A 27,477-nucleotide genomic window follows, 5' to 3' on the forward strand; every position below is an offset into this window, starting at 1 on the left:
ATATTCTGATTTTGAGTAGCCCTTTAGACATAGTTTTTATATTCCCTACACATTAAAGAAAATGTGAGGTTGTGATGAAATTAGTTGGGTCAGTTTATCTGTGAAATCCATTTTATTGTTTATTGTTTGAAAGTGGAAAGAATAAAATCATCCTTTTTCCATTGAAATTTTTTCCACGCAATATATTTTGACCATGGTTTTTTCTTCTCCTAACTCCTCCAAGATCCTAACTACCCAAGGCAAGAAAGAAAGGAACAGCTCAGATCATGCCTGAGAACAGGGAAGGGGACAAGGGGGCAGAAGAGCAGGAAAGCAGAGAGACAGGGAGGCAGGAGGACAGGGGCCAGGAGGGCAGGGGCCAGGAGGGCAGGAGGCAGGAGGACAGGGGCCAGCGGGGCAGGGGGCAGGAGAGCAGGGGACAGAGGGACAGAGACAGAAAGGCAGGGTACAGGAAGACAGGGGAACAGGGGGCAAGGGATAAAGGGGACACAGGTGGCAGGTAGAAGGAAGCAGGCCCAGGGAGCAGGAAATATGGCTCAGCCAACATCAGACACAAAACAGTGTAGCCAGAAACATTGCTAAATTCGTCATCTAACAATGTGTAGATGAGATTTTTGGTTCATCTTCACACATCATTATCAAGCATTTGAATCTGCCCTCCATATGCAAGCTTGAAGAGCTGCCAGCTGTTTGCTAATAGGCTACACTAACACTGATGTAGTATCATATTGTTAATGTTTAAAAGCATTAGTTCTCCATGCTATTTCTTTCTAGGATATTCTGGAGAGAGATTTTTGTTTTGTTTAGTTTTTTAATGCAGGATAGGTCTGGCTACAAAGCTGTCTTTGACTTTAAGGATCCTCATGCCTCAGCCTTCTAAATCTTTGGGTTTTACAGTCACACCAATCAGAGCTGGCTGAAGAGGTCATGCTTAAATAAATAACAAAGCAGAACACTCTTTATCTGTGAAGATGCTGAAGTCACAATACCCTTTAATCCGCAGGTGGGCTCCTTTGTCTCTGGACTCCTGTACACGACGTGAGGGTGGTACCCTTCCTCAGTCAGCGGATGCTTTTTAACAGGCTCAATGAAAAAGTCTCCATGTGGTAGGTGGAAAACTCCAGTCTGTAAATATATTCAATAAGAGGGTTTATTTGAATCAACTCAGCAAAGAAAATTACTAAAATGAAACATTACGTAGCCCTTGGTGATCTCTGGAAATCCCCAAACTGGTGTTCTCACACTCTGATTCACACAAATAATTGGATCAAATGTCTTTTTAATCATAAGTGTTAAATGGTTGGCCATTGATGCCTGTGAGATGCTAATGAATATGTCCACATGTCTACATGAATCCAAAATGTCACATGCAGTTGTTCAGGCTCCTGGATCTTCCTTAGAACAACTGCTGGACATCTATGAGCCAGCCAGTGCCACTGCACCCCCCCACCCCCCAAGGAGTCCATACCCATGCCCTCAACCCCTTGATAACAGAACATTTTTCCGTGGGTGATAATATGACCATACAGTCACCCTGTTGCTTTCCTGGATGTGTCTAATTCCTTACTCAGGCAAAAAACAAAAAAACAAAAAAACAAAAAAAAAAACCACTGTTGAGTGTTTGCTCCAGCAGATAGCCCTCTGCCATGTTCCAAGCAAAGAGGCTGTTCTTATTCATGGATATGGGTCTCAGTTCTATAACTCAGAATGCTGGCCCATGAGAAATTCAATTGATCTGAAAGTGCAATTCTTTCTACTCGCTTTCTCTCAGGAAAACTTCTTAGCACCCATTTGAGGTCCTTAGCAAAGTCCTTGCCAGTCAGGTGTGGTGAAACATGCCAGTTATACTTAGCATATACTCATATGCCTGAGTTTGATGTCATCTGGGCTACAAAACACTCAGGATTCCAATCCTATCATGTGTAAAACAAAGAGTTCACCCCTGAGTGATCTGTTTTAAAGTTTTATTCCAAAATTATCAGAACAGTAGACCATGGAGTGAAGCTGGGCTCAATCTGAACTGGTTCTCCACTTATGATCTTAGGTAAATGATATTCTCAGTTTCTCAGATCTCAGCTAAAACATGAAGATGACTACAGGTTATTGTAAAAGGCAAAGGAGTTTGTCTCTACAGGACTTCTGGGGTGGTGGTGCCTTATGCTCTTTCCAGACTCTGACAATGTGGTTTTACTGTAGTGTTAGGGTTATAAACCTGGAGACTTGAGGGAAACTGGGAAAGGCCTTCAGGTTCCAGCTCCTCACTCCACCCATCTCAGCCCCATGCCACTCAACTCGACAGACAAGACTAGTTGACCAGCCCAGGCAAACGGGAGGCAAGGTAGGCTCGTCTCCATTTGGGTGTCCCTCTAAGTTCCTCTTTCTCTTCTACTACATATCAGTATAGACAGGAATATAGCCAGACCACAACGCTAATCTTGTCATTGGTTTTCTATTTTGATGCTAACCTCAAAATATTCTTAGTATGAAGAATGATATTGCGGAAATAGCCTACAAGATGATTTACCTCTAACCTCAGGTTTGTTTTCAGTCTGACATCTTCTAAGAGATATGACAATTTTTTTCTCTGTAGCTTTGTCTGAGAAGAACTTGTGTGACAGAAATGACTGACAAGGGCCAGAGAACAGCAGCAAGTAATTGCGATAAGATAGTGGCAACAGGCTCCATGCATTATGGAGATTTGGTTCCATTTCTGCCCTGAGTCAGAGACCAGCAAGAGAGAGGAGAGCCTGCCTCTTGCTAATGAGGCTCATTTGTGTCGTAGAAACACAGCAGAATCCAGGGCTCCTCAGGGAGCCTGGGCCCTGTGGTCATTTGTGCACTGTTATCAACCTAATACTAATGTCCCTGAAGGAAACAATTACAGAACCACCAAGGAAGGCTAATTGAGAATTCTTCAGACTCCAACTTTGGATCAAATAGTGGAGAAGAAACAAACAGAACTCCACCTGATAGCCTGACTGTTCTAAGAGCAATAGGACCAAGAATGCCTGATGGTCACATATTTTCCTAAAAGCAGCCTTACATTTGCATTCCTCCATGGGGTCATCCCTGCAAGCATGCAGACACACACACACAGACACGCACACAGAAACACACACACACACATACACAGACACACACACACAGGCATACACATACACACACAGACACAGACACACACAGACATACACAAATACAGACACACACACAGGCATACACATACACACACAGACACAGACACACACAGACATACACAAATACAGACACACACACACAGGCATACACATACACACATAGACACAGACACACACAGACATACACAAATACAGACACACACACAGGCATACACATACACACACAGACACACACAGACACAGACACACACAGACATACACAAATACAGACACACACACACACAGGCATACACATACACACACAGACACAGACACACACAGACATACACAAATACAGACACAAAAACAGGCATACACACACACAGCCGTACCCATACACACACATCATCATCATCATCTCATCTGTCTCAATAGTTCACAGAGGCTGGAAGGAGCCTCTGGAGGGCCACTAATTCCCCAGGGGAGGGGAGTAAAGGACCTGTGAGTGTGTAAGTGGGGCTGCTAGCTACAAGAACAGGGTCGTGGAGAAGGGACAGACAGGAGAGAGTACGAAGACACATCCGTGGTACATAGAGCAGAGTGGGGGTATTCTCAGGCTAGGTTGTGCACTGTGTCTTCCAAATCACAAATACACACATATGTCTGTAATGCCCAGGGAGTCCAGAGCCCCCAGTGTATTGGTCTCTTCTTAGTAGAAGTCAGAACACAGTGGCGAAAACTACAGTTTGCTCCCAGTGGGAGGGCTGGCTTCACACTTTGCCTGAAGCAGGCTATCCCGGAAAATCATCTATTTTCAGCTGACTCTGAATGAACAAAGCCACCTGCATCTCGGTCTCCCTACAGTTCATTCCCTTCTCCTACATTTCAAGGGAATTGTGGGAACAAGTGACACGACACATGAATCACTGGTCAGAGGAATCTATGCAGAATGAGGCCCTGGCTGCAGCCCACAGCAGATTAATTCTCCTTCCCTTCTCTGTCATGTTTTCCTCTTCCTTCTTTGTCTTCCAGCCTTGGGACACTACTAACTCACTTGTGGAAATCAACTCATCTGCTTTAACTAACTTAGAAATATCTGTGGATGCTTCCAAACACCACAGCCCTTTAAAGGTAATTTAAAATAAGATTTAAATATGGAAAGATGTGCACGAACCATAACTGGCAAGGCACCGTATATCTTTCCTAAAGGGAGCGATCACATGAAGGAAAAGATGATTGTCATCAGCTAAGAAGTTCCCTGTCCTCCTTTGTCATCAACAGCATCCTCAAAGGACCCTATTATCATGTCTGACAGTAATCCTACACTTAATTTCAAACCACAGCTCAGATTCAGACATCGGTGAGACAGGGATAACGTAATGGCCCTTATAACCCATACCCCGGATGTACAGCATTGTCAAATCTAAATAACTCTCTCCACACATCTGGAAGCGACATTTTTCTGATCTTCTTTGTCGCCATGGGGAAAAAAAAAAAAAAAAAAAAAAAAACCCTTCCTAGAGGACTAAGACAAGGCAGGACCAGAGACACCACACTGACTGGTGGATCATCCCTGCAGACTGGACACACAACAGAATGGCTGCAAAAGTCCCAGCAGAGCAGAAATGATAAAAGCCTGAGTCTTCCTCTCTGCTAGGGCCTTCCCGCAGGAGCTCCTCTCTAGTCTTCAGCACAGGGCAGGAGGCAGACTTTTAGGCCATGTCTTAGGAACAAGCAAGAGCAGTTTCTAAGCTGAGATTTCTTCCAAAAAAAAAAGACTGGTATTATCAGTTAGTTTTCCAGGCTCCAGGTCCACCAAGCCACAGCCTCCTCTTCTTTGCTATTAAATATACATTCTGAGTTTTTTTCCTACTTAAAAAAGCCAGACTTTGGGGACAAACAGACTTGAGTTCACCATTCAACTTCAGCAGGAAAAAGTAATACACCTTTTTACAAGTAATTTGGGTCCTTCTGAGTCTCTGACCTCATCTGTCAAGTGGCATGCTTTCTGCTGAGCAGTTACACTAGGGAACTAATGAGGTAATGCATGAAAAGTTTCTCTAAATCATGTCTGGACTTCAGTAAATGTTTCTCTGCAGATTTTCTCACACTGATAGCAGCTCCTCCATGACTAAGTCATTCATTTCCTCATCCTGAGATATGTGTGACACCGCTATTTATTTTTGGAGACAGTGTTTGGTTCTAGAAAGAAAAATACCCTGCTCGTAAAAAGGTAGAAGAGCTAGCTATCTCTAAAAGATCTTTGTTTCTTACTTGGTAATACATGGAATTAAGTGTATTTGTTCTGTCATGATTCTTGAGCGCTCTTCCCATAGGTTCACTATTGTTCGTTCATAAGAGGAAAAACTGGCATGGATTTCAAAATGAAACAACAACAAAAAAAAAACAAAAACAAAAACAAAAAGCCACCCATTCAGTCACTGAAGTGGGTCTTCAAAGACTAAGAATGCAATCACCAAACAGAAGAAGACATTAGGAGATGCTCTGGTCTGGGCTTCTTGAATCTTAGTATGCTAGAGAATGTTATGGAAAAACTTATTTAAAATGTGCATGTGGGGCTGAGAAGATGACTGTTTAAGAACATTTGTTAATCCTACAGAGGACCAAATTCTATCCCCATCATCCACTTTGTAGCTCACAACCATGTATAACTTCAATTCAAGGGAATCTAATTCCTTCTTTTGGCTTCCATGGGCCCCAACAACACTTGTGGTAGTAATACATACATGCAAATAGAATACATATTCATAAAGTAAAATTGAATAAATATTCTTTAAAAATGTATGGGCCCATCCCAGGACTCGGTAGATGTGGTAGAACACCCCAGGGTCCACAGAGCAAGCATCTGATATATATAAACCATGTATTAGCCAGGTGGTGGTGGTGCATGCCTTTAATCCCAGCACTTGGGAGGCAGAGGTGGGCAAATCTCTGCAAGTTTGAGGCCAGCCTGGTCTATAAGAGCTAGTTCCAGGAAATTCTCCAAAGCTACAAAGAAACCCTGTCTTGAAAAACAAAACAAAACAAAAAAAACAAGCAACAACAACAAATGAACATGTATCACAGTTTGGAAAACACTGTACTCTTCCATTATGTGGTGTTTGATTTTTTTTATCTCTTTTACTTCTATCTGGTATAAAAGCAAGGATGTGTGTAAAAACTAGTTTGTTGTGCTTTCATTCAAAAATATCTGAAATCCACCCTCAACCGCAGGCTTGTGTTTTTGAACACCTGTTCCCCAGCTAGAGGCAACTATTGGGAGAGGGTATGGAACTTTGGGAGGTGGGACATAGCTAGTGGAGGTAAATCACTAGGGGTGGGTCTTTGGTGGCTATATCCAACCTTGGTTATTGTCACTATCTCTTTGCTTGCTGGTCCATCTTGGTATGCATAGCCTCTGTACAAACTCCCACCAAGATAAACTGACTGCTCCACTATGCCTTCTCTGCCATGATAGACAGAAACCTTCTGGAATATCTCTCTCTCTCTCTCTCTCTCTCTCTCTCTCTCTCTCTCTCTCTCTCTGTGTGTGTGTGTGTGTGTGTGGTGACTAACCTTGATTATCAACTTCACACATCTGGGAAGAGGGATTCTCAACTGAAGAACTGCATTGCCTCCATCAGACTGGCCTCTGGGCATGTCTATTGGGGTCATATTAACTGATCAAAGAGCCCATGCTACTGGGGCAGGACGATCCCTAGGCAGATGGGTCTAAGAAGTTCGCTGAACGTGAGCCTGGGACAATGACATTAACAGAATTCCTCCATGGATTCTCTGTCAGTTTCTGTATCCAGGTTTCTGTGTTGACTTCTGTAAAACCATAAACCTATTTCTGTACTATGTTGCCTTTGGTCATGATACTTAGCACAGTCAACAGAAACAAAACTAGGACCGTGTGCATGTATTTGTGTGTGTGTGTGTTGTGTGTTTCCTCCATTATGTTGGTTGTGTTAGGCATTCTGTCACAATAATATGAAATTAACAAGTGCCATAGTAATAGCTCAATTAAAACCTTAGTTTGCCTCAATCGCAAGAAATATCAAGTATGACAGTGGCTAAATACAAGTTATAGAAAACACTCCACAGCTGCAAGACCGCAAAGCAGAGCCACAGCGTCCCTGTAGGTGAAGACTGTTGACAGAGTCTACTTGTTCGTTTCCCGGTCACCAAGACACGAATAATAGCACAGAAACTATATTAATTACAACACTGTTTGGCCCATAGCTTAGGCATATTTTTAGCTAACTCTTACATCTTATATTAACCCATTTCTATTAATCTGTGTATCGGCACGGGGCTGCTGCCTACCTACAGGTAAGGATCTGGCATCTATCTCCTTCAGCAGCTACATGATATCTTCTTGACTCTGTCTACTCTCTCTCTGGACTTCTCTCCAGATTTCCCACCTGCCTTTGCTCTTCTAAGCCATTGACTAGAACAGCTTGATTTATTAACCAACGATAATAAAACATATTCACAGCATACAGAGGGAAATTCCATATCAGAAGATAGTGCAAAGGTCTTCCCCAAAAGTCTGAAAATATTCTGGCAAATAGATGTCCTAGCTGACTAAGCATTGCGGATTTGAAATATGAAACCATTTTGTTTAGAGAAGAAAATGAGAATTCTGAAGGAACTCTGCACATAAATGCGGAAGTGCCCGCCTGAAGTCACCGTTACATTTTTTAAAGGACTTTTTTATTAGATTGCAAACTGCATTCCTAGGAAAGCTAAGAAAAGAATTATTAGCCAAAAGTCACTGTAGAAATGGCTAAAATCTTTATAGAACTGCTCCCAAACCGTCCTCCGGTAGAGGTGGGACCCTCACAGGTGGCTCCACCCTTACAAAACAGTCTTCCTTGTTCTGAACAAAAGATGATGCCAGAGAGTTAGAGTCACTCAGACACACCCTCTTCTCCCAATAAATAATCCAACAAAAAGGCTTCTGCATCTACGAATTTCTCCATGTCGAATTTTATTTTTAAACAATATCAATTAGTCGTCTGTTTGCCATAGCTCCCCAGAAAAATGAGGAGCCCAACAAAAAGCAAAGGCAGAAAAATTGCTGGCACACCGGAAGCCATGGAAAGGGTTATTAGAAAACAATGGGAGGAAGCCGTGAGCTAAAAGCACTTTCTCTCCTGCGGGGATCAGAAAGCCACTAGGTGATTTCAGCCTCATGACGCAGCAGGTCATCATTTTCCAACCAGAAGCCACCCTTACTGCAAGAACACAAAGTTCTCCCTGAGATATGAAGAAAATATCCCTGCTCTGTCTTCCCACCCCTGCAGAGAAGAACACAACAGCCCGAAAGGCAGCGACTGTGACAGACGAACACCCCCTCGCTCATGGTGACACCAGAGACACTGCATTCCAGAAGGTTTAATGATGGTCCTGGCAAAGGGGATGGCCTCTGATGGCCTAGTGATGGGCACAAGCTAACCCTGAGGGGCTCTGGTGGCACATTCAACTTCACCATCACAGAGGTGATGAGTGACGATAATAAAGAAGTAGTCTAATGTACAACATTAAAGTCCTGAATTCGCTCGTTAACAAATATGTATATCCATATAGTAGCTGTAAAAACAGAAGACAGGAAAACTCCTTTGAAGAGTTCTTTGTTTAGAGGAAAATCCCATATACAATTTCCAGAGCCCACTCCTGTCACAGCTGTGCAAGAACAAGTGTGGCATAGTTAGATGCCACCCTCCGTGACCTTAAGGAGAGATAGATTTAAGTAATTATAATGTTTTTTATTTCTCAATAAGCACAAATGAAATCATTGCACTTGGGTCTTATATTTTTAAGCCCGTGAAGAGAAGGTTAAAGTACTGAAGGTAAGGTAAACAGCAACTGGGGAGATCTTGAATTGTTAAGGGGCTCCAAACCAATCCAGGTGCAGTCAATCCGGCAGCCGGCTATAAAGACATTGGAGAAGGGGTAGAAGGAGGTAGAAGGTAAAAGACACTCACTAAGGCCAAAATAAAAGACCCGAGATCTTTCCGTTGGGGGATGGTTTAAGATATGCAGTATAAACCCTTTATTTGTTCACCCGTAGAGTCTTCAGTGAAGTACATATTGCTTTCTTGATATTGGGTTGGTGGTACCCAATCTTAAGTCAAGAATACAATGAGTAGTAAACAGAGGACAATAGCTGAAGCAACACACAATAAGAACCTTTCTCTCTTTGAGAAGGTACGATTATCTTCTTGATCTAACAGTCGCCTCTGTGTCTTAACTTTTGGCTTCCCATTGTTGTGATCAATTACCCCAGCAAAAGCAACAGAAGAAAGACAGGGTTTAACTGGCTCACACTTCCATGTTACAATCCACCATTGAGGTTAAATCCAGATAGCAGGAACATGAAACAATAAGTCACATTACATCCGTGGTAAAGAGCAGAGAACAGTGAATTGTTGCAAACATGTTTGAGATCCTGACTAGAGATTGGCACCACCCTCGGTGGTAAGTTTACTCCCCTCAGTTAAGCAACCAAGATATCCCCTTTCCCTGCACGCGTGCACAGAAATTCCAACCTGATCTAGATAATCCCGCACTGAGATTCACTTCCTAGGTGTTTCAAGATTGTGTCATTATCAATGAAAGCTAACCATATCTGGAAGAGTGTCCTGAGCTCAGGAGGAAGGGGCCCAGCTTTTCATGGAGCTGGACTAAAGGCTTAGCTAAGACAAAGCAAGCCCATGGGGAGGATGAAGAGCAAATTCAGAGCAAGTGGTGGTTGGGAATGGGAATATTAGGATTGACATTAGTGCCTGAATGAAATGGAGGAAAGATTTCCTCTACTCCACTGTCTCAGAGGAATTCAGTTAATCACTGCAGGGAAGACTCTGTCAAGGATCTCAGTTCATGGTGGTAGGATTACATGACAGAGGCTGTTCACATAATGCTCACAAGGAAGTGGGAACCAAGAACCGGTTTATAACCTTCACAGGCTCTGCCTCATAAAGGATCTACAGCCTTCGAAAATAACCTCAGCAGTAGGGAACACATGCTAAAAATGAATCTGTGGAGAGAATTTCAGATTAAACCCTAACAGTGTTTAATCCGTGGTAAAAAGCAGAGAGCAGTGAATTAATGCATACATGCTTGAGATCCACTCTTACAGGGTTCACAGGTCCCCTACCTAGACTATGATGCCACCCACTGTGCTAAATTTACAAACTTTACAGAATTTGCCACACAAGTCTGGTGCTTAGGATGATACAGTTCCCCTAAGATGTGACATCCTATTCCCCCAAACCTGCAAATGTTACTTTACATAGCATTAGGGAGTAGTTGGCTGGTATAATTAGATAAGGACCCATCCGCGACAGAGAAATTGCCCTGGATTGTCAAGCGTTGAGCTCTGATCTGAGTACACTTGAAAAGAGGGCAGGCAGGTCAGAGTGCACACTTGGAGACACAATGACAGAAGAGAGGAGAGTAAGTTTCTGCTGTTCTGCCTCAGTGTTAGTGGTAATTTAATATAGCACCCTAGGAAAGTAAACAGGTGAGCAAAGTCACACAAAGGGAAGCCTGGAAGGTTAAGGGTCCAGAAGGACAGGACACTCACTGGTCATGACCCACAAAGATGCTCTTCACATTGTAATCCCAGCACTCACAAGAAAGTGTTCTAGGGTAATATATTAAAGTTTTCCTATGTTGAAGACATTAAATCCTATGTTACTCTCCATCAATTGTTCTCCCCTATCTCTCTCTCTCTCTCTCTCTCTCTCTCTCTCTCTCTCTCTCTCTCCTCTCTTTCTGCAGCACTGAGGATAGAAGGCAGGACCTAACTTGTGCTAGCTAAGAACTCTACCCCAGAGCTACAGGTTCAGTCCACGCTCCATCTATTTGGAATTCTGATTCCAACACACTAACAACCTGCAGATTCAAAATCGTCAATATAGTGAGTGCTGAGAGCTTGTGTTTTAGAATTAAATATACATTTACATTCGTATCGTGCTGCTGTGCCATCTTGCTGCGTGTCCTTGGTCACACCAGGGGACAGGGTGGACGCACATGCTGGAGCAACTGTTAAGAGTGAATTGCGCATTAAAAAGAAGCACTACGTCAGTGCCTGACACTTAGCATAGATTCAGAAACAATACCTAGTTCTTATGAAGTCAGAAAAGCTTAGTTAGCATTGCTTGAATTTCAAAGGCTCCATCTGGCGTCTGTTAGGGACCTTTCTCCTCACCTCCATTCACCCACACGCCTGAGGGCACGTCCAGTGAAGACCCACACTGTCTGAAGTCATCCATTCCTGCTCAATTGTCCTAATTGCTAGAAGCCTCTGTCTGTTATGGCATGAGATTCTGTTGCCCTATGACTTCCACTCATCATCTTAGTCCTGCCCTCAGGAGTGACACCAGAATGTGCCCATTATATTATCTGTAACATCAATTTAAATTCATTGTATGCACTGCGTGTGCCTCCCAGTGTTCTCTCTTCGGTCTCAAGACCTCCATTTCCTTTGACACTTTGTCACTGGTCATGGAGTTAATTCTTTAGCAGCCTTGTTCTTCTCTGCAGAACATCTACAGAACATATCACAGCTTGTCAATAACTCTTTCAAAATAGCACCAGGTTTGGAGATGGGGAGGCCAACATACCAAAGCCATCAGGAAATTAAATTGTGGAGAATGTGTGTGTGTGTGTGTGTGTGTGTGTGTGTTTCTCCTTCACAGAAATAAAATTCTTCAGGGAAAAATCTGAGATAAAAACAATTTGATTTAGTCAGGAGGACTTACTTCATCCCCTAACAACAACCAAAACTGATCTATCATCTGTTTTCTTCACCATACAACCTGGGATCCAGGAAACGAACTTGAGGATTGGAGAAAGGAGATGCTGGCAGCATTCAGGGTGAAAAGTCTCACACTCCCTGAAGCTTAATGCTTTTTTTCCCTTAAGATTGCAAATTCATTAACATTCATTGGAGTTTAACTGTCACGCTATTCTTAATGTTCTGTCAGTGTCGAAGTGGGGACACTGTGTGGACAGTGACAGCAGGACCATTTGGATTGTGAGCAAGTACCACAGGATAGCCCACAGCACAACAGTTATGTCTCTCTGCAAGCAGGGTATGAGTTCCACATATATCAATTTGAGGGGGCATGGAAGGAGTTGAGGGAAAGGGGACTTGTGAGAAGCAGGGAAGGAGGGGAATGGGAGTAGAAAAGACTAAAAATCATATAAATGTATAAACTGTTGATAGAAAACTAACCCTAACCCTAACCCTAACCCTAACCCTAACCCTAACCCTAACCCTAAACAATGACATTTTTGAGTTTGTCTTAGTAAGGGCTTCTATTGCTGGGCTTAAATCATGACCAAATGCAACTTGGGGAGGAAAGGGGAAAGGGTTTATTTTATCTTACAGATGGTAGTTATCATCTAAGAAAGTCTGAGCAGGAACTTAGGGCAGGACCCTGGAGGCAGGAACCGGTGCAGAGGCCATGGAGAGTTCTGCTTACTGACATTTTCCTTATGGATTGCCCATTTGCACTGAAGAGCAGTGTCCCAGAAGTAGGACTATATACAGCAAGCTGGGACCTCCCAGACCAATCATCAATTATGAAAATGAACCACAGACTTGCCCACAACTGGTCGGGGCTTTCTCCTTAGTTGAGGTTCCCTTTTCCAAAATGTCAAGTTGACAAAAGCTAGCCAACATAGAATTCATCTCAAACCCAAGAATTTTGCCAAAATCATAACAGTAACTACTAAGAGGAAATTACCAAGATAGCCAATACTGAAGAACAGTTCTTAATTTCTGGGAAGCAGAGTAAAGATAGGAAGCCCTGGGATAGTTGATTCCGTATCATTAGTGGACTTGAGGGATGGAAAGAAGTTGTGCAATGGGGTTATGCAGAGGACTGTTCTAGTATGGGCCTTTCACATGTTATCAGTCCCCTTGGGTCCTAGGCTTGTAACTGAACGCTGCAAATGGGAAAACCTCTCCTACTGTAGGGTATTTATCTTGCTCTCTTCACGTGACTCTATATTGTGGCATTGCACTCTCTGTTATGTATCTTGGACTCTCTTAGCAACCAACATCTAACACCCTTACCCACACCCACACATCTCACAGTCATTCCCCCCGCCACAACAAGCAGTCTGGGCAATACATATATGCATCGGGTAATACATACATGCATCAGGCAATACATACATGCATCAGGCAATACATACATGCATTGGGCAATAAATACATTCATCTACAAGTAATGTATGTGTGTATCCCCCTTCCTTTCAGCTCGACAGTCACAACAATGTATTTCTCACGAGTCACATTACGCTCCAGTAAGAGTTCCCCCTCAAATAATCACAACCCTTGGGAGTGGCAGACAATCGCTTTTTTTTATGCTGTGACAACCATCTGACAAATTCTCATCATGGACAGCATGATCCATCATTCCTAAGATTCCAGAGGGACCTTTCCAGAACATTCTGGCTGGCCTCAAGGGCATTAAGAGGAAATGCCTTGTGTGACAGGCCTTGCCTTGATTGTTTCCAAGTTTGAACTAAGGACAGGAAAACTCGAAATTCCTTGGGAAACATGAAATCCCATTTAGATCAAGTCAGAGCCTTCCTTGAGCCTCCCAGGAGACCGTGGGGTGTGGGTTGAGAGGATGTGCGCAACCTTTCCTAGACATTTAGGAGTAACTTCTCCTCTGCTCTCTGGGCAGGGAGGATTCCTCAGAACCTGTGATTTGCTTTGTCTGAGGACACATAGAGAACTCCAACCCTCATGATTATGTGCCCACAGCTTTCTGGAGCTTTAGATAGATAAAGAGATGTGTGTAAAACATCCTTTTCAAACCTATCTGGTCTCTGCAAAGAATCTTCCTTCTACTGGTCTAGGAGATGATGTGGAAAATGGCATTTCAAGTTCCTACTCACATTCTCCCATCTTCTTCCTGCACATTTGATGTTACCTTAAAAAGGAAACAGTGGTCCCACCTGGGGACCCCTTCTGTCATGGCCTCTTTTCCTCTCCATTGGAGCACTTACTACAGTGTATAGAGTGCGTGTGTTTGCCAGAACAATCTCGGTTAATGCTGATCTCGGGGCAGAATTTCAATGCCGTGGCGGATGTTTTCATCTATTTGTTCAGTGTTATCTCTGCATTGCTTAGCAACCGTCCCAACACATTGTAGGTCCTCAGTACACGCTGATGCTGACTAAATGGCCCTTAAAATACTAATTATAATTTAATCCCCGATCTTAGAGGAAATAAGGAATCTGAAACTAAGGCCTTGGGACAGTATCACACTATGGTATTCAATATGAGGGAGTGGGTGGATCCTGGTCACTGCCTGGTGGCACACCTTGATAAACCAGAGGAAAAGGAGCTCGGGGCCTCAGTGACCATGTAGAGAAGGGTTCTCAAGGAAATTAATCTCTCCAATCTGCCCAAAGATTTCCTTCTTTTTTCATTTTTTTAATATTCTAAATATCCTAAAATAATGAGTTTGCACTATCCAAGAATTTAGTTTAAAAAAGAAATATTCACTGGTGAAAACAGGGACATGGTTTAACGAGTACAATGCTTCAGTTGTGAAAGATGAAGGGCATGGGGGTGGATAGAGATCACAGAAGCAGAGAAAAGTGAACGGCTAACCCAGACCAAAGATGGAAAAGGTGTGGCCCTCACAGCCACGTGGCCCATTGCCACAGCGCCTACTGCATCGTGGAAAGTGAGGTTATGCATTCCTGGCATCATCCCACATTTTTTACTCCACATTTTCAACCCACATCTCTGCCTACCTCATAGTCCATCTCTACAAGAAGACTGGGAAGCCTCCTCTACTTCCCCAAAATTGGCCATGTGAGATGAAAACCTTTGACCCCTGCGATCCAGACATAGCTTCTTAGCACGTGTCAGCTACACCTGAGCTGGGAGCCTGTCTTGGGTATTGCTGTGAGGAAACACCATGACCAGAAAGCAAGCTGGAGAGGAATGGGTTTGTTTGGCTTACTCTTCCATCTCAAGGAAGGCTCTGATTTGAGCTGAATGGGATCGCATGTTTCCCAAGGGATTTCAAGTTTTCCTATCCTTAGCACATTGGGGAAGAAAGGGGTTGTTTATTTGTTTGTTTGTTCGCTCGTTCGTTTGGCTGGCTCTTCCACATCATAACCCATCATTGAAGGAAGCCAGAACAGGAACTCCAACAGGGCAGGATCCTGGAGGCAGGAGTTGATGCAGAGACTATGGAGGCGAGCTGCTTACTGGCTTCCTTCAGGTGACTTGCTCAGCCTCTGCTTTCTTACAGCACCCAGGATCTCCAGTCCAGGAATGGCGTCACCCACCAGGGACTGGGCCCTCCCCCACTGATCACTAATGGAGAAAATGCCTTACAGCTGAATCTCATGGAAGCATTTCCTCAGTTGAGGCTCCTTCCTCTCTGCCGTCTCTAGCTTGGGTCAAGTTGACAGACAAAACCAGACAGTACAGAGCTGAAAGACTGAGCAATAATATAGGTTATAGAATCAACCTGGACTCCCAATAACACATGGTTGTACAAAGAAAAATGTGATGAATATATGGATACCATTCAGCCTTCAACATAAAACACTGAGACCTACAGCAAAATCAGCGGGGGTATTACTAAGTAAAATGACAGCTGTAGAAAGACAAATGTTACGTGATCCCTCTTATATGAGGGTGTTTTGTAAAGTAAGAGAACACAATAGTGATTACTAGAGTCTGGGAAAGGTTGGGAAAGAGGGGAGTTGGATACATTGATACCAGAACCTCATTAGAGAAAACAAAAATGGTCTAACATTCTACAGAACATTAGAGTGTACAGTTAGACTAACCTATAATAATTTTATAAAAAGCCGAAAGAGAGATGCTCAAATGCTCTCAACACAAAGTAATAACGAGATAAAAATGTTAATTATCCTAATTTGGCTAGTACATACTGTATTTGTGTATTGAAACACTGAAGCAGAGTCCACAAATACCTCCAGCTGTGTGCTAGTGAAAACAGTCTCCAATGCTTAAGGAGACAAAAATGCTCTCTTTATTTCATCACCACAGATTATACATATATATAATATATATATATATGTAATACATATATATATATATTACACTGTGTCTCATTCATTGATACAATTGCGATTTTCTTTTTCAAATGGTGAGATAAAAAGAGATAGAGACAGTTTTTTTTTTTTAAAGAACCTTTTGTGCACATGACAAAACACATTCCTGACTGAAAAATGAGATCATTCTATTCTGGGAATCCCCAAACTGTGACTGGAGGACCTTGGGCGTAGTATGAGTTCTGTGTCAATGACAGGTCTGCCCCACTGCTAGGAACGGAGCTCAACCTGTTAAAATTTTCATGGGATTTAATTTAATTCATTTTGAGCACCAGCTACTTACAGCACATTACAGATAGGCCTGTTATATGAAAGGCTTGAGTTCTGCTTTTTACATGCACTAATGAATAACCCTAAAGCAAAATGGACAGTGAGGAGTAGAGCCCTAGCTGAGGATATCTCTAGAAGACAGATTTTAGTTCTCTCCAGGTAGGCGTCCTAGCTAGAGTTCCTATTACTTCTAAGAAACACCATAACCAAAAGACAAGTTGGGGGAGATGGGGTTTGTTTGGCTTACACTTTCACATTGCCATTCATCTTTAAAGGAAGTTAGGAAAAGAACTCACACAGGGCAGAAACCCGGAGGCAGGAACTGATGCACAAGCCACAAAGGTATGTTACCTACTGGCTTGCTCAGTCTCTTTCTTTGTCTTTTTTTTGTTTGTTTTTCAAGACAGGGTTTTTCTATAGCTTTGGAGCTTGTCCTAGAACTTGCTTTTGTAGACCAGACTGGCCTCTATCTCACAGAGGTCCACCTGCCTCTGCCTACCGAGTGCTGGGATTAAAGGCGTGCACCACCATCACCCAGTGGGACGGTTTTCTTTTAGAACCCAGGACCACCAGCACAGGGATGGAACCACCCACAAATGACTGGGCCCTCCCCCACCAATCACCAATTAAGGAAATTCTCTACAGCTTCCAATAGAATAGACTGAAAGATGTTTAAAGAGAAGCCATCAAAGGTGAAAGCACATCTGAGATTCCCGGACACAAGTGCTGGTCTAGGTTGAATCTTCACCAACTAGTCTTCCTTTTTCTTCTAAGGGCAGTGTTTGCGACTTGTATTTTTACGTGATAACTTTTCAGGATTAAGGACTTGTCCCTTCCTGAATACAGCACAGGAACCCTTGGCTACTCCTCAGTAACTGCTCTACTTGACACTACCACAGACTATATTCTTGACATTTTAGTAAAGCACGGTTTTCATTTTCAGCTTTAAGAATCATGGTCCCTTTAATTTTCTTTCTCCCCACTCAAGAAATTTAACGTGAGAAGATTAGGAAAATAACAATAATAATAATAATAATAATAATAATAATAAATAATAATAATAATAAATAACTGTGTTGGTAGCTAAACAGTTTTTTTTTATGAAGTGGAAACCCACTGTCCGACAGCTTATGGACCGACATGTGGTCTAGGTGCACATGAGTTTTTTCTAGAGCCTCTTCCATAGCTTACTATGGCTTCAGAATCCTGGCAGTCAGGTTTCTTCTACCCTGTGGACTCACAGTCAGTAGAAAGAATATTACACTGACTCACATGACAGCATAGTTCTAAGCGTGTGCCTAGAATTGGAAGAAGAGAGGTGGCATGAGCCACTCTTCTTTGTCTCCCTTCCCTTTTTGTCCTGTCTATACCCAAGCTGATCTTGGTGATACTCAAAGATTTCCCTCTAGACGCCTACTCTAACAATGGCATTACAACGACCTTCAATCCTCCCAGCTTTGCAAAGAGCAAAGCTAAGCTGGCCATTCACTGCAAGAAGCATGGACAAGCTGAGCACCAAGCATTTCCAGCAGCAGCTGCTCCTTGCTCTGAATCTACCACCTGGACTTGTATTTCCCTGCAGACTCACCTGCTCTGAAATCTCTGTCATTCACCCACAAAGAAATACTAAGGGTGCTTCCCATATGCCAGGCTCTCTCCAGCGCTCTGAAAACACAGAGGTGAAAAGTCCCACCACTTCTGCTCTCATGAGGCTTACAGTCTTAGCAGAAATAGAGACTTAAACAAGAAATTAACATATCAGCATTGGGGACTGGAAAGATGACTCAGTGGTTAAGAACTCTGGCTGCCCTGAATTCAATTCCCAGCACCCACATGGCAGTTCATAGCTGCCTGTAGCTACAATCACAGGGGATCCAACATCTCCTTTTAACCTCTGAAGGTGCTTCATGTACACAGTACATAAACATACATGCAGACAAAACATTCATATAAAATAAATACAAATAAAATATAAAAATATCAATATTGCTCTTTCTATCAATGTCCTGGGATGCTATGAATGGTCCCAAGTGGAACTGATATCTAAGCTAATTTGATATCAGAATCATATTGGGATTTTTTTCTTTTCTCCTGCATGTGAAGTAGACTCACTTTTCTGAGTATGGTTACACCTGGTGCTGTGAAAGCAGTTCCAGAATGTTGGGATAAGGTAGAAGAACAAAATCCCACCCTTTGGGCTTCACTCTGGAACAGTGTCTAACATACCCAATGAAAGGTGTCTGACTCCCTAGGTTCTCCTGTCTGAGTTACAACTTACTCTTAAGGAGACACCAGACTGTGGAGTTACAGATAATTAGCAGAAGAAGGAAGGTTAAATATTTCTATTAAGTAGAAAAGCAAATGGTTACTGTCCAAGAGCAAAGGGAACTTGCTTTGTGCGGGGTTACATGCTTGCCCTGGGCATGCTCTCCTGGCATTCTCTAGTTCTGCTGCACTAACCATGCTGATGTTCTTTTTTAAACAGGCTTTACTTTGCTGGCCATTCAATCTTCAATGGGTTCGCTAATTTTCCTTTCTTTTTTCAAGAGAATCATGTTTTCCAATTTTTGTTTTTTTTTTTTAGTTTTTTATTTATTTATTTATTTAAGATTTCTGCCTCCTCCCCGCCACAGCCTCCCATTTCCCTCCCCCTCCCCCAGTCAAATCCCCCTCCCTCGTCAGCCCAAAGAGCAATCAGGGTTCCCTGCCCTGTGGGAAGTCCAAAGACCACCCACCTCCATCCAGGTCTAGTAAGGTGAGCATCCAAACTGCCTAGGCTCCCACAAAGCCAGTACATGCAGTAGGATCAAAAACCCATTGCCATTGTTCTTGAGTTCTCAGTAGTCCTCATTATCTGCTATGTTCAGCGAGTCCGGTTTTATCCCATGCTTTTTCAGACCCAGGCCAGCTGGCCTTGGTGAGTTCCCGATAGAACATCCCCATTGTCTCAGTGTGTGGGTGCACCCCTCGCGGTCCTGAGTTCCTTGCTCATGCTCGCTCTCCTTCTGCTCCTGATTTGGACCTTGAGATTTCTGTCCGGTGCTCCAATGTGGGTCTCTATCTCTGTCTCCTTTCATCACCTGATGAAGGTTAATATTCAGGAGGATGCCTATATGTTTTTCTTTGGGTTCACCTTCTTATTTATTTAACTAAGAGACCATGGATGTTTTCCAATTTTTGAAAACACTCTCTGTCAGTGAAAAACACTGGAGAGGAGGAAAAGAGATGTCGTAACAAAAAAAAAAAATCTACTCTTTGTCTCTAGTTAAAATTTCCATCTGAAATAATCCATTAAGAATAGCGTGTGTTTCCTTGGATTATATGAATAGCCACAGGTATGAATTTGGGGGATTTGACCCCCGAGGTCAGAAGGGAAATCTTATTGCACACACACACACACACACACACACACACATTTATACATCTACACAAAATATATATACACTCATAATATATACACACTCATAATAAACTCACTGATCCTAAATATCCGGGTGGGCCTGTAAGTCTGCATTTTCAGCAATCCCCCAGGGAATGCCACGTGACAAACTTCGGACCACACGGAGTAGCACAATCAGTATAAGCTGAAGGAAGGACCAGAGTAGAGGAAAGGGACTAGCTGCCAATCCTTTAGTGAAAACAAGCCAACAGAGCAGCTGCAGCAGCCACGTGTCTGAGAACAAACTCTGAGGGGACACTGGGGGCCAGAGACTGCAGTAGGAGGCTATGCAAGAGCTCTGACCTGATTGCTTTCGCCTTCTTCCTTGTCTGCTGGTAAACTCCTACACAACGATCAGAGACTTGCTAAATGATGGCTTCCAATCGATACTGCTAAATTTGTTTGGATTATCTCTGCTTGAATCCATAGCAAGAAATGAAAATGTGAATTGATCAACAGAAAACATAGTTTGCATTTCTGTCTTCCAAATGCTTTTAAACACACCACACATACCATATGTAAGAAGCCGTTGTACAGATGGGGAGAGAAGAAATGGAATCACACTAAGGCAAATGTATGTACTGAAAAGTCGTAAGCAAAACTAATTTGATAATAGGGCTTTACATCAACACAGAAAATTAAGTGACAGATTAAAAATTCTTTCTGGGGAAGGAGCAATGACTCGGTGGGTTAAAAGTGCTTGCTATCCAAGCATTGAGCCCTGAATTCCAATCCCGAGACCTACATAAAAGCCAGGTGTAGCTGCACTCATAACTCCAGGGTTGTAGATGGAGACAGGGAGGTCACTGGGCTTTGGTGGTCACCAGGCTAGTTCAGTTAAATATACTCTTGAGAAAGAAAAGAGGAGAGTCATAATGTAGAACATCCAGTGTCCTCCTGTGATCTCAGGGCACACATACCTGTACAAATGCAAGGACACTACACACACACACATTTTAATAAATAAGATAATAAAAAATAGGTGGGTAACAAAAAGTACATGAGACATTAAGAACACATGGATTTTAAGGGAGCTGGGAAAGAAAAATATTGGCAGAATATAAATGATATTGAAACAGGAGGGATAATTGAGGGGAGGGAAGAAAACTAGAAGAGAGCCACATGCAGGCACAAATGCTGTAGGATGATCCAGTGGGCAGACTCTGAAACCACTGTAGTCCAGAAACTATTTCTGGTTTCCGCATCGGCTGTCCGTGCCCCACCATCATATCTTAGACCCTGGAGGACCTCAGGCGTTCATCATTACAGACGAGGTTCCCAAGTGGAAAAAGAAGTGACCCTCCCAACCCCCAGCATTTTAAAAAGGTCAAGCAAAGAAGGATAAAAAAGAGCAATTTTCTTCTTTTTTTATTGATTGAATTGAGCTATGCATTTTTCGCTGCTCTCCCTCCCTCTCCCTTCTCCACCCCTCTCCAATGGTCCCTATGCTCCCAATTTACTCAGGAGATCTTGTCTTTTTCTACTTCCCATGTACATTAGATATATGTATGTCTCTCTTACGGTCCTCATTGTTGTCTAGGTTCTCTGGAATTGTGATTTGTAGACTGGGTTGCTTTGCTTTATGTTTAAAAATTACCTACGAGTGAGTACATGGGATAATTGTCTTTCTGAGTCTGGCTTACCTCACTTAATATGATGTTTTCTAGCTCTATCCATTTGCCTGCAATTTCAAGATGTCATTATTTTTTTTCTGCTGTGTAGTACTCCATTGTGTAAATGTACCACATTTTCCTTATCCATTTTTCAGTTGAGAGGCATTTAGGTTGTTTCCAGGTTATGGCTATGGCAAACAGTGTTGTTATGAACATACTTGATCACATGTCTTTGTGGTACGATTGAGCATCCTTTGGATATATACCCAAAAGTGGTATTGCTGGGTCTTGAGGGATGTTGTTTCCTAATTTTCTGAGAAATCGCCACACTGACATCCAGAGGGGCTATATCAGCTTGCACTCCCACTAGCAAATGCAGGAGTGTTCTCTTTTCCCCACAACCTCTCCAGCATAAGTTGTCATCAGTGTTTTTGATCTTGGCCATTCTTACAGGTGTAAGATGGAATCTTAGAGTTGTTTTGATTTGCATTTCTCTGATGACTAAGGATGTTGAGCATTTCCTTAAGTGTCTTTCAACAATTTTAGATTCCTCTGTTGATAGCTCTCTGTTTAGGTCTGTACCTCAATTTTTATTAGATTATTTGTTCTTTTGATTGCCAGTTTCTTGAGTTCTTTGTATATTTTGGAGATCAGACCTCTGTCTGATGTGGGGTTGGTAAAGATCTTTTCCCATGCTGTAGACTGTAGTTTTGTCTTGCTGACCATGTCCTTTGCTTTACAGAAGCTTTTCAGTTTCAGGAGGTCCCATTTATTAATAAAACTACTGATGTTATATTTAGGAATTGGTCTCCTGTGCCAATGCTTTCAAGTGTACTTCCCACTTTCTCTTCTATGAGGTTCAGTGTGGCTGGCTTTAGCACAGACACTGAGAGAGAAGGATCACCAGGCAGAGGTGGCGCACGCCTTTAATCCCAGCACTTGGGAGGCAGAAGCAGGCGGATCTCTGAGTTTGAGGCCAGCCTGGTCTACAGAGCAATTTTCTTCTATTTACATTGAATATGCACTGGTCATCTATCTTGTTTGAGGGGAGTGTTCAGGATGCAGCAACACTGCCCAAACATTTGGTTCCCGAGAGCCCAGAAGCAGCCCTAATGAAGAAGTGGATAGAAATGTATTAACCTCCTTTGCCCCACAGATTCATAAGCAGCACACTCCTGGGGCCTTGATTTTATAAGGGAAAAACCAGGGGAGGAGTTGGTAGTGTCCCTCCCTGCGGTCTTAAGGCAGGAAAGTGAAAATGAATAACTCTGTCCAGGCAGAAGGGAATTTGCCAGCGGCTAAGAAGAGTCTATTGGTGGTGCTCCCAGCAGATAGGAGAACAGAGGGCTGAGTAGCAACAACTCTGTTTTCATAGCTGCACAGACAATGCTGACGGCAGGTTGCTCAGTCACTTCAGAGCTCTCTGTGTCTTGGTGTAGAAATGACTTGATTTCCCAGTTGATCGAGACAGAGACAAATGAAAGGGTCTCACCCACAGGACCGTCTAGTCTGTCATCGGAAGGAAAGACAACTGGAGTGTGGCTTCTCCCTTCTCACCAGATACCACAGTTAGTTCGAACCCCCATGCCGTGCCTTCCCTTGGGCTCAGACTTTTTAATAAATTCCAACCATCATACCATTGTTATGTACCCTCTACTGCAGCACGGATCTCTTCAAAATGTAAGCAGTTTTAAAACATAACCACAATGTTCCTATTATCCCTAGTGGCTACAGAATAGAGTTTCAGAGTTTCCTTTTCATAAACTTCTCTTTATGTTCGTTTATTTAAAGTAGATGAAACCAAGAACCACACATGGTCTTTAGGTGTATTTTCTCTTCTGTTTCCTTTCTCCTGCAGCAGACATCTTTCTTCCACTACCACTGGCTTAGTAAATCAACATGAGGGGCAGGAAGAGGACAGCATGTAGAATTAGGGTTTCTGCTTCACCATGGAGGTCTTGGGAATCAAACTCAGGTCAGGCTTGGCAGCACCTTTACTTACTGGGCTACTGTGATGGTTCTGCCCTACTTTCTTATACCTGGGTCACGGTTTCTCACAGGCACAACTTACCCTAACTTCTAGCTCTCAGCAAGATCCATTTTCTGGTAGTTATTGCATTAAAATAATCCACAGATTAGAATCAGGCTCAGAGTAAAAAAGTATCCGAAGAAGACAACATGAACAACATTGGAAAGTTTGCAAAGTCAGAATTTCTAAATCTCAGCACCACACACACTACCACACCACACACACATGCACACACACACATGCACATGCACACATGCATACAATACTATACACCACACACATTATCACAACACATATACTACCACAACACACACATACATGCACAAACATACTCACAAGCATACACATATGCACACACTATACACCATACACACACTACCATTCCACACCACACATACACGTACACACACTACCACAACACACATGCTACCACACCATACACACTCTATCACACCACATACAAAACCACAACACACACTACCACAGCACATGCTACCACAACACACACCAATAGCCTTAGCCAAGTAACCAAATGATTTTAATCTCCAACTCTGTAATAAGGAAGTCATTCTGACTTCTTGCAGTCCTAACCCCATGTAGCTTTTTACTAAGCCTTTATACATACAACCTTGTTATGTCTAGACACCTTAAAAATAAATGTTTCAAACCTCCAAACCAACAGAAGAGAAAACCACAAGTACTGTTGAATGAAGCAACCACAAGGAATGCCCACCTCAGCAACTTGGATTTTCTTCTTCTGGGAATTAGACATCTGCACTTCTGTGCACAATGACTAAGCCCAGAGCAGCTGGGCCACTTTAGTGAAAATTACCTGGAGAAAATGTTCTCAAGCACCACTGTCTTAACCTCCAGAATTTCTCAATCACCGTTTGTTATGTCTCTGCTCTCCTGGGATGCTCCAGTTGGTCCTTCCAATAAATTCCTTTCCTTTTTGACTTAGGATAGCCATGTTTCTGTCCTGAGTTAACAAAAAAACTTGTACGAATATACCAGCTGCCTCCACCACCCTGCCCCGGGCACATGGTTAACCAACTCCCTCCCCACCCCGCAGCTATCATTACTGGTGTGCCGGTGTTGGCAGCGTCTGGGTAGGCAGGCATCTGGGCACACATCTGAGCATTTGCCTCCCTCTGTATCTGCAAGAGTCAGGCTGGTGAGAGACAGGCTTCAGTACTCAAGGGGAGAGGAAAGAAGCAAGGCAATTTCCAGCACCGCGAGTCACATTTCAAGAAAAAAAAAATACTCTATCAGCAGCTGGACATAAATCTTCAAAGGGCTGCTATTTAGCCATGTCCTTTTCTTTAAAGAGGCACGATAATTTACATCTTTTAAAAAACCAATTACAAAGTTATAAATGCCTTCTTAAGACACTAGAAAAGCTTAATTTCAAACAGCTGGTGACGAGAAGCGACTTGAGTGCTCAGCGGAGCTGGGATGTTATTTGGAATCTAAAAATGCACGAAATTCCGGACAGAGGTGAGGGTCTCCAGCATAGGACTAACTGGCTAAGGGTGCTGTTGATGGAATCTGAAAACATCTGCTCTCACTCCTGGGCTACTTGCACATGCCACCACCTTGGCACTAAATGGGTGGATCTCACTGGCCAGCAAAGTCATACTGGAAATGTCTCAGGAGATGAAAGTCCACCGAGTCAACCAACAATCACAGTAGGAGCAAAATAAAAAGTGTATCCCGGGCTGGAGAGATGGCTCAGAGGTTAAGAGCATTGCTTGCTCGTCCAAAGGTCCTGAGTTCAATTCCCAGCAACCACATGGTGGCTCACAACCATCTGTAATGGGGTCTGGTGCCCTCTTCTGGACTGCAGGCATACACACAGACAGAATGTTGTATTGTATAAATAAATATTTTTTTTAAAAAAAGTGTATCCCTATCAGATGTACCGAGGTAGAGAACATGAAACACCCAAGAAATAGCTGGTAAAGATGGGGACAGAAAGCTTTTAAGGTTAGCAAACTCAGAGCTGGAGAGTTTCGAGATCAAATCATGGGCTGCTTAGAGCCTGGAAGGATGATAATCAACAGATCTCTCAGGCAATCAAGGACATTGGAATTCCGCTGTAAAATATTTCAGGCTAGTCAGTATGGTATTATATGCAACAGCAGGGTAAGTTCGGATTCTAACATCAGCCAAGCTGATGACGCAATGTTAGGTGTAGCACAAGCACTAAATGAAACAGCCACACTCGGGCATGGCTTCCGTGAATTAGATAACTATCGGAGTCAATAGCAATAGCACACACTTTGCCAATTAGCATAATGGATTAAAACAAGTAGGGTCTTGTTAGTCAATCAAATGAATATCAGAAATTCTATCTCACGGACAAAATCAAGGATGTTCAAGGTACATTGGATGCTAAGTCAATGGGACAACTCTCCACGTGTCAAGAACAGAAGTTAAGAGTATAGCAAAGCCGAACCTGTGCGGAGCACCTGCGGCTCCATCCGCCTTTGGATCTATAGCTCACAGTGGTTTGGATTAGGAGGAACATTGACTGCACTACATCCTGCCTTCTGATGTGGCTTTGTCAGCAGCAAATAAGCAGTTTCGTACAGAGCAGGGTCAGAACACCCAGGAGGAGAGACAGAAGAGAGTTCATCGGGGGCTCCCGCAACAGCGAGCTATGCACTGCTTGGTGCCTGCCTTGCTAATGAATGTTTGTGAACTAATGTCACATGAGTGACAGACAAAAGAGGCTGTGCACAAGCTCTTAAGAGTCTTTTTCTAATGTAAAGAGGAAAAGTAACTTGAATTGTAGTCTGCTGCAAACTGGGAAATAAATATAAACCCCTGCATTAGGCAATTTTGATCATTTTAAATATGATTAACTAATATTAAAAGAACTCATGCTTTAGAACTATATACATTCTATTCCTTCTATCCACCATTTAGAGACATTTGTGAATTTCAGCTTACTCAACAGGAGGATGTAAAACTTTATGAAAACAGGAAAAAAAACTCTGCCATTTCTTTTTCTTAAATTATTATTTACAGCTGTGAGTGTTTTAGCTGGATTTATGATTTATGTCTGTACGCTATGTTTAAGCCTGGCGCCCACAGAGGCCAAAAGAAGGTAACAAATCCTCTGGAACTGAAGTTACAAACAGTTGTGAGCCACTGTGTGGGTCCTGGGCATGGAACTCTGGACCTCTAAAGTGCTCTTAACCACTGAGCCATCTCTTCAGCCCAGCACTGTATTTTCAGTAAACATTAGTTTTCTTTCATCCTTTCTCTTCTCGTTTCCCATGTGCACACATCCCTCATGAGCCTAGAGGAGCATTCTGTCTGCACACAACCACCGGAAGCACAGCCCAAAGGATAGCAACATCATCCAGGAGGGGCTTCTGCTCAGTTAGCGGTCTGCTAACACTGTTCCATACAGTGGGATGGTGCTAGCTTGTTACAGCAGAAATGGTTGTCAAGTATAGTGTCAGTAACTATAGCTGATTTGTTTGCTGGAATCTAAGTCTTGGAAATGTGGTCTTGTGATGGAACATGTAAACATTTATTTTCTGCATCCTTCTTGCCAAGAGAACATCGCAGATGTTTTGGCAAAAATTTAGGACTTTCACATTCTAACCATTTTTTCAAAGAAACTTAGGGTGGGTGTGGTGGTGTGTGCCTTTAATTCCAGTACCTGGGAGGCGGAGACAAGCAGATCTCTGTGGGTTCAAAGCTAGCCTGATCTACGTAGAGAGTTCCAGGCCAGACAGAGCTATATGGTGAGACACTGTCTTGAAATCAAACAAACAGAAAGAACTCAGTTTGTAGAGGGTAAGGAAGAAGGCCTGAGTTTGATCCCCAGAATGCTATAAACCAAGAACAGTGGTGCATACC

At 42.9% G+C, this 27,477-nt stretch overlaps 1 protein-coding gene across 1 annotated transcript in view; it reads right to left on the reverse strand.

Annotated features, from left to right (window-relative positions):
* Positions 1 to 27,477, reverse strand: part of Adamts12 (ADAM metallopeptidase with thrombospondin type 1 motif 12) — a 224,793-nt gene that overhangs the window by 148,828 nt on the left and 48,488 nt on the right. Inside the window, exon 3 of the mRNA XM_041631217.1 lies at positions 990 to 1,125. Coding sequence (XP_041487151.1) covers positions 990 to 1,125 — 136 coding nt within the window. The remainder of the gene's footprint in view (positions 1 to 989; positions 1,126 to 27,477) is intronic.

The sequence above is a fragment of the Microtus oregoni genome, unplaced genomic scaffold, assembly GCF_018167655.1.
Source record: "Microtus oregoni isolate MIOR12 unplaced genomic scaffold, Mior012 000036F_ref0000092, whole genome shotgun sequence".
Lineage (NCBI taxonomy): Eukaryota > Metazoa > Chordata > Mammalia > Rodentia > Cricetidae > Microtus > Microtus oregoni.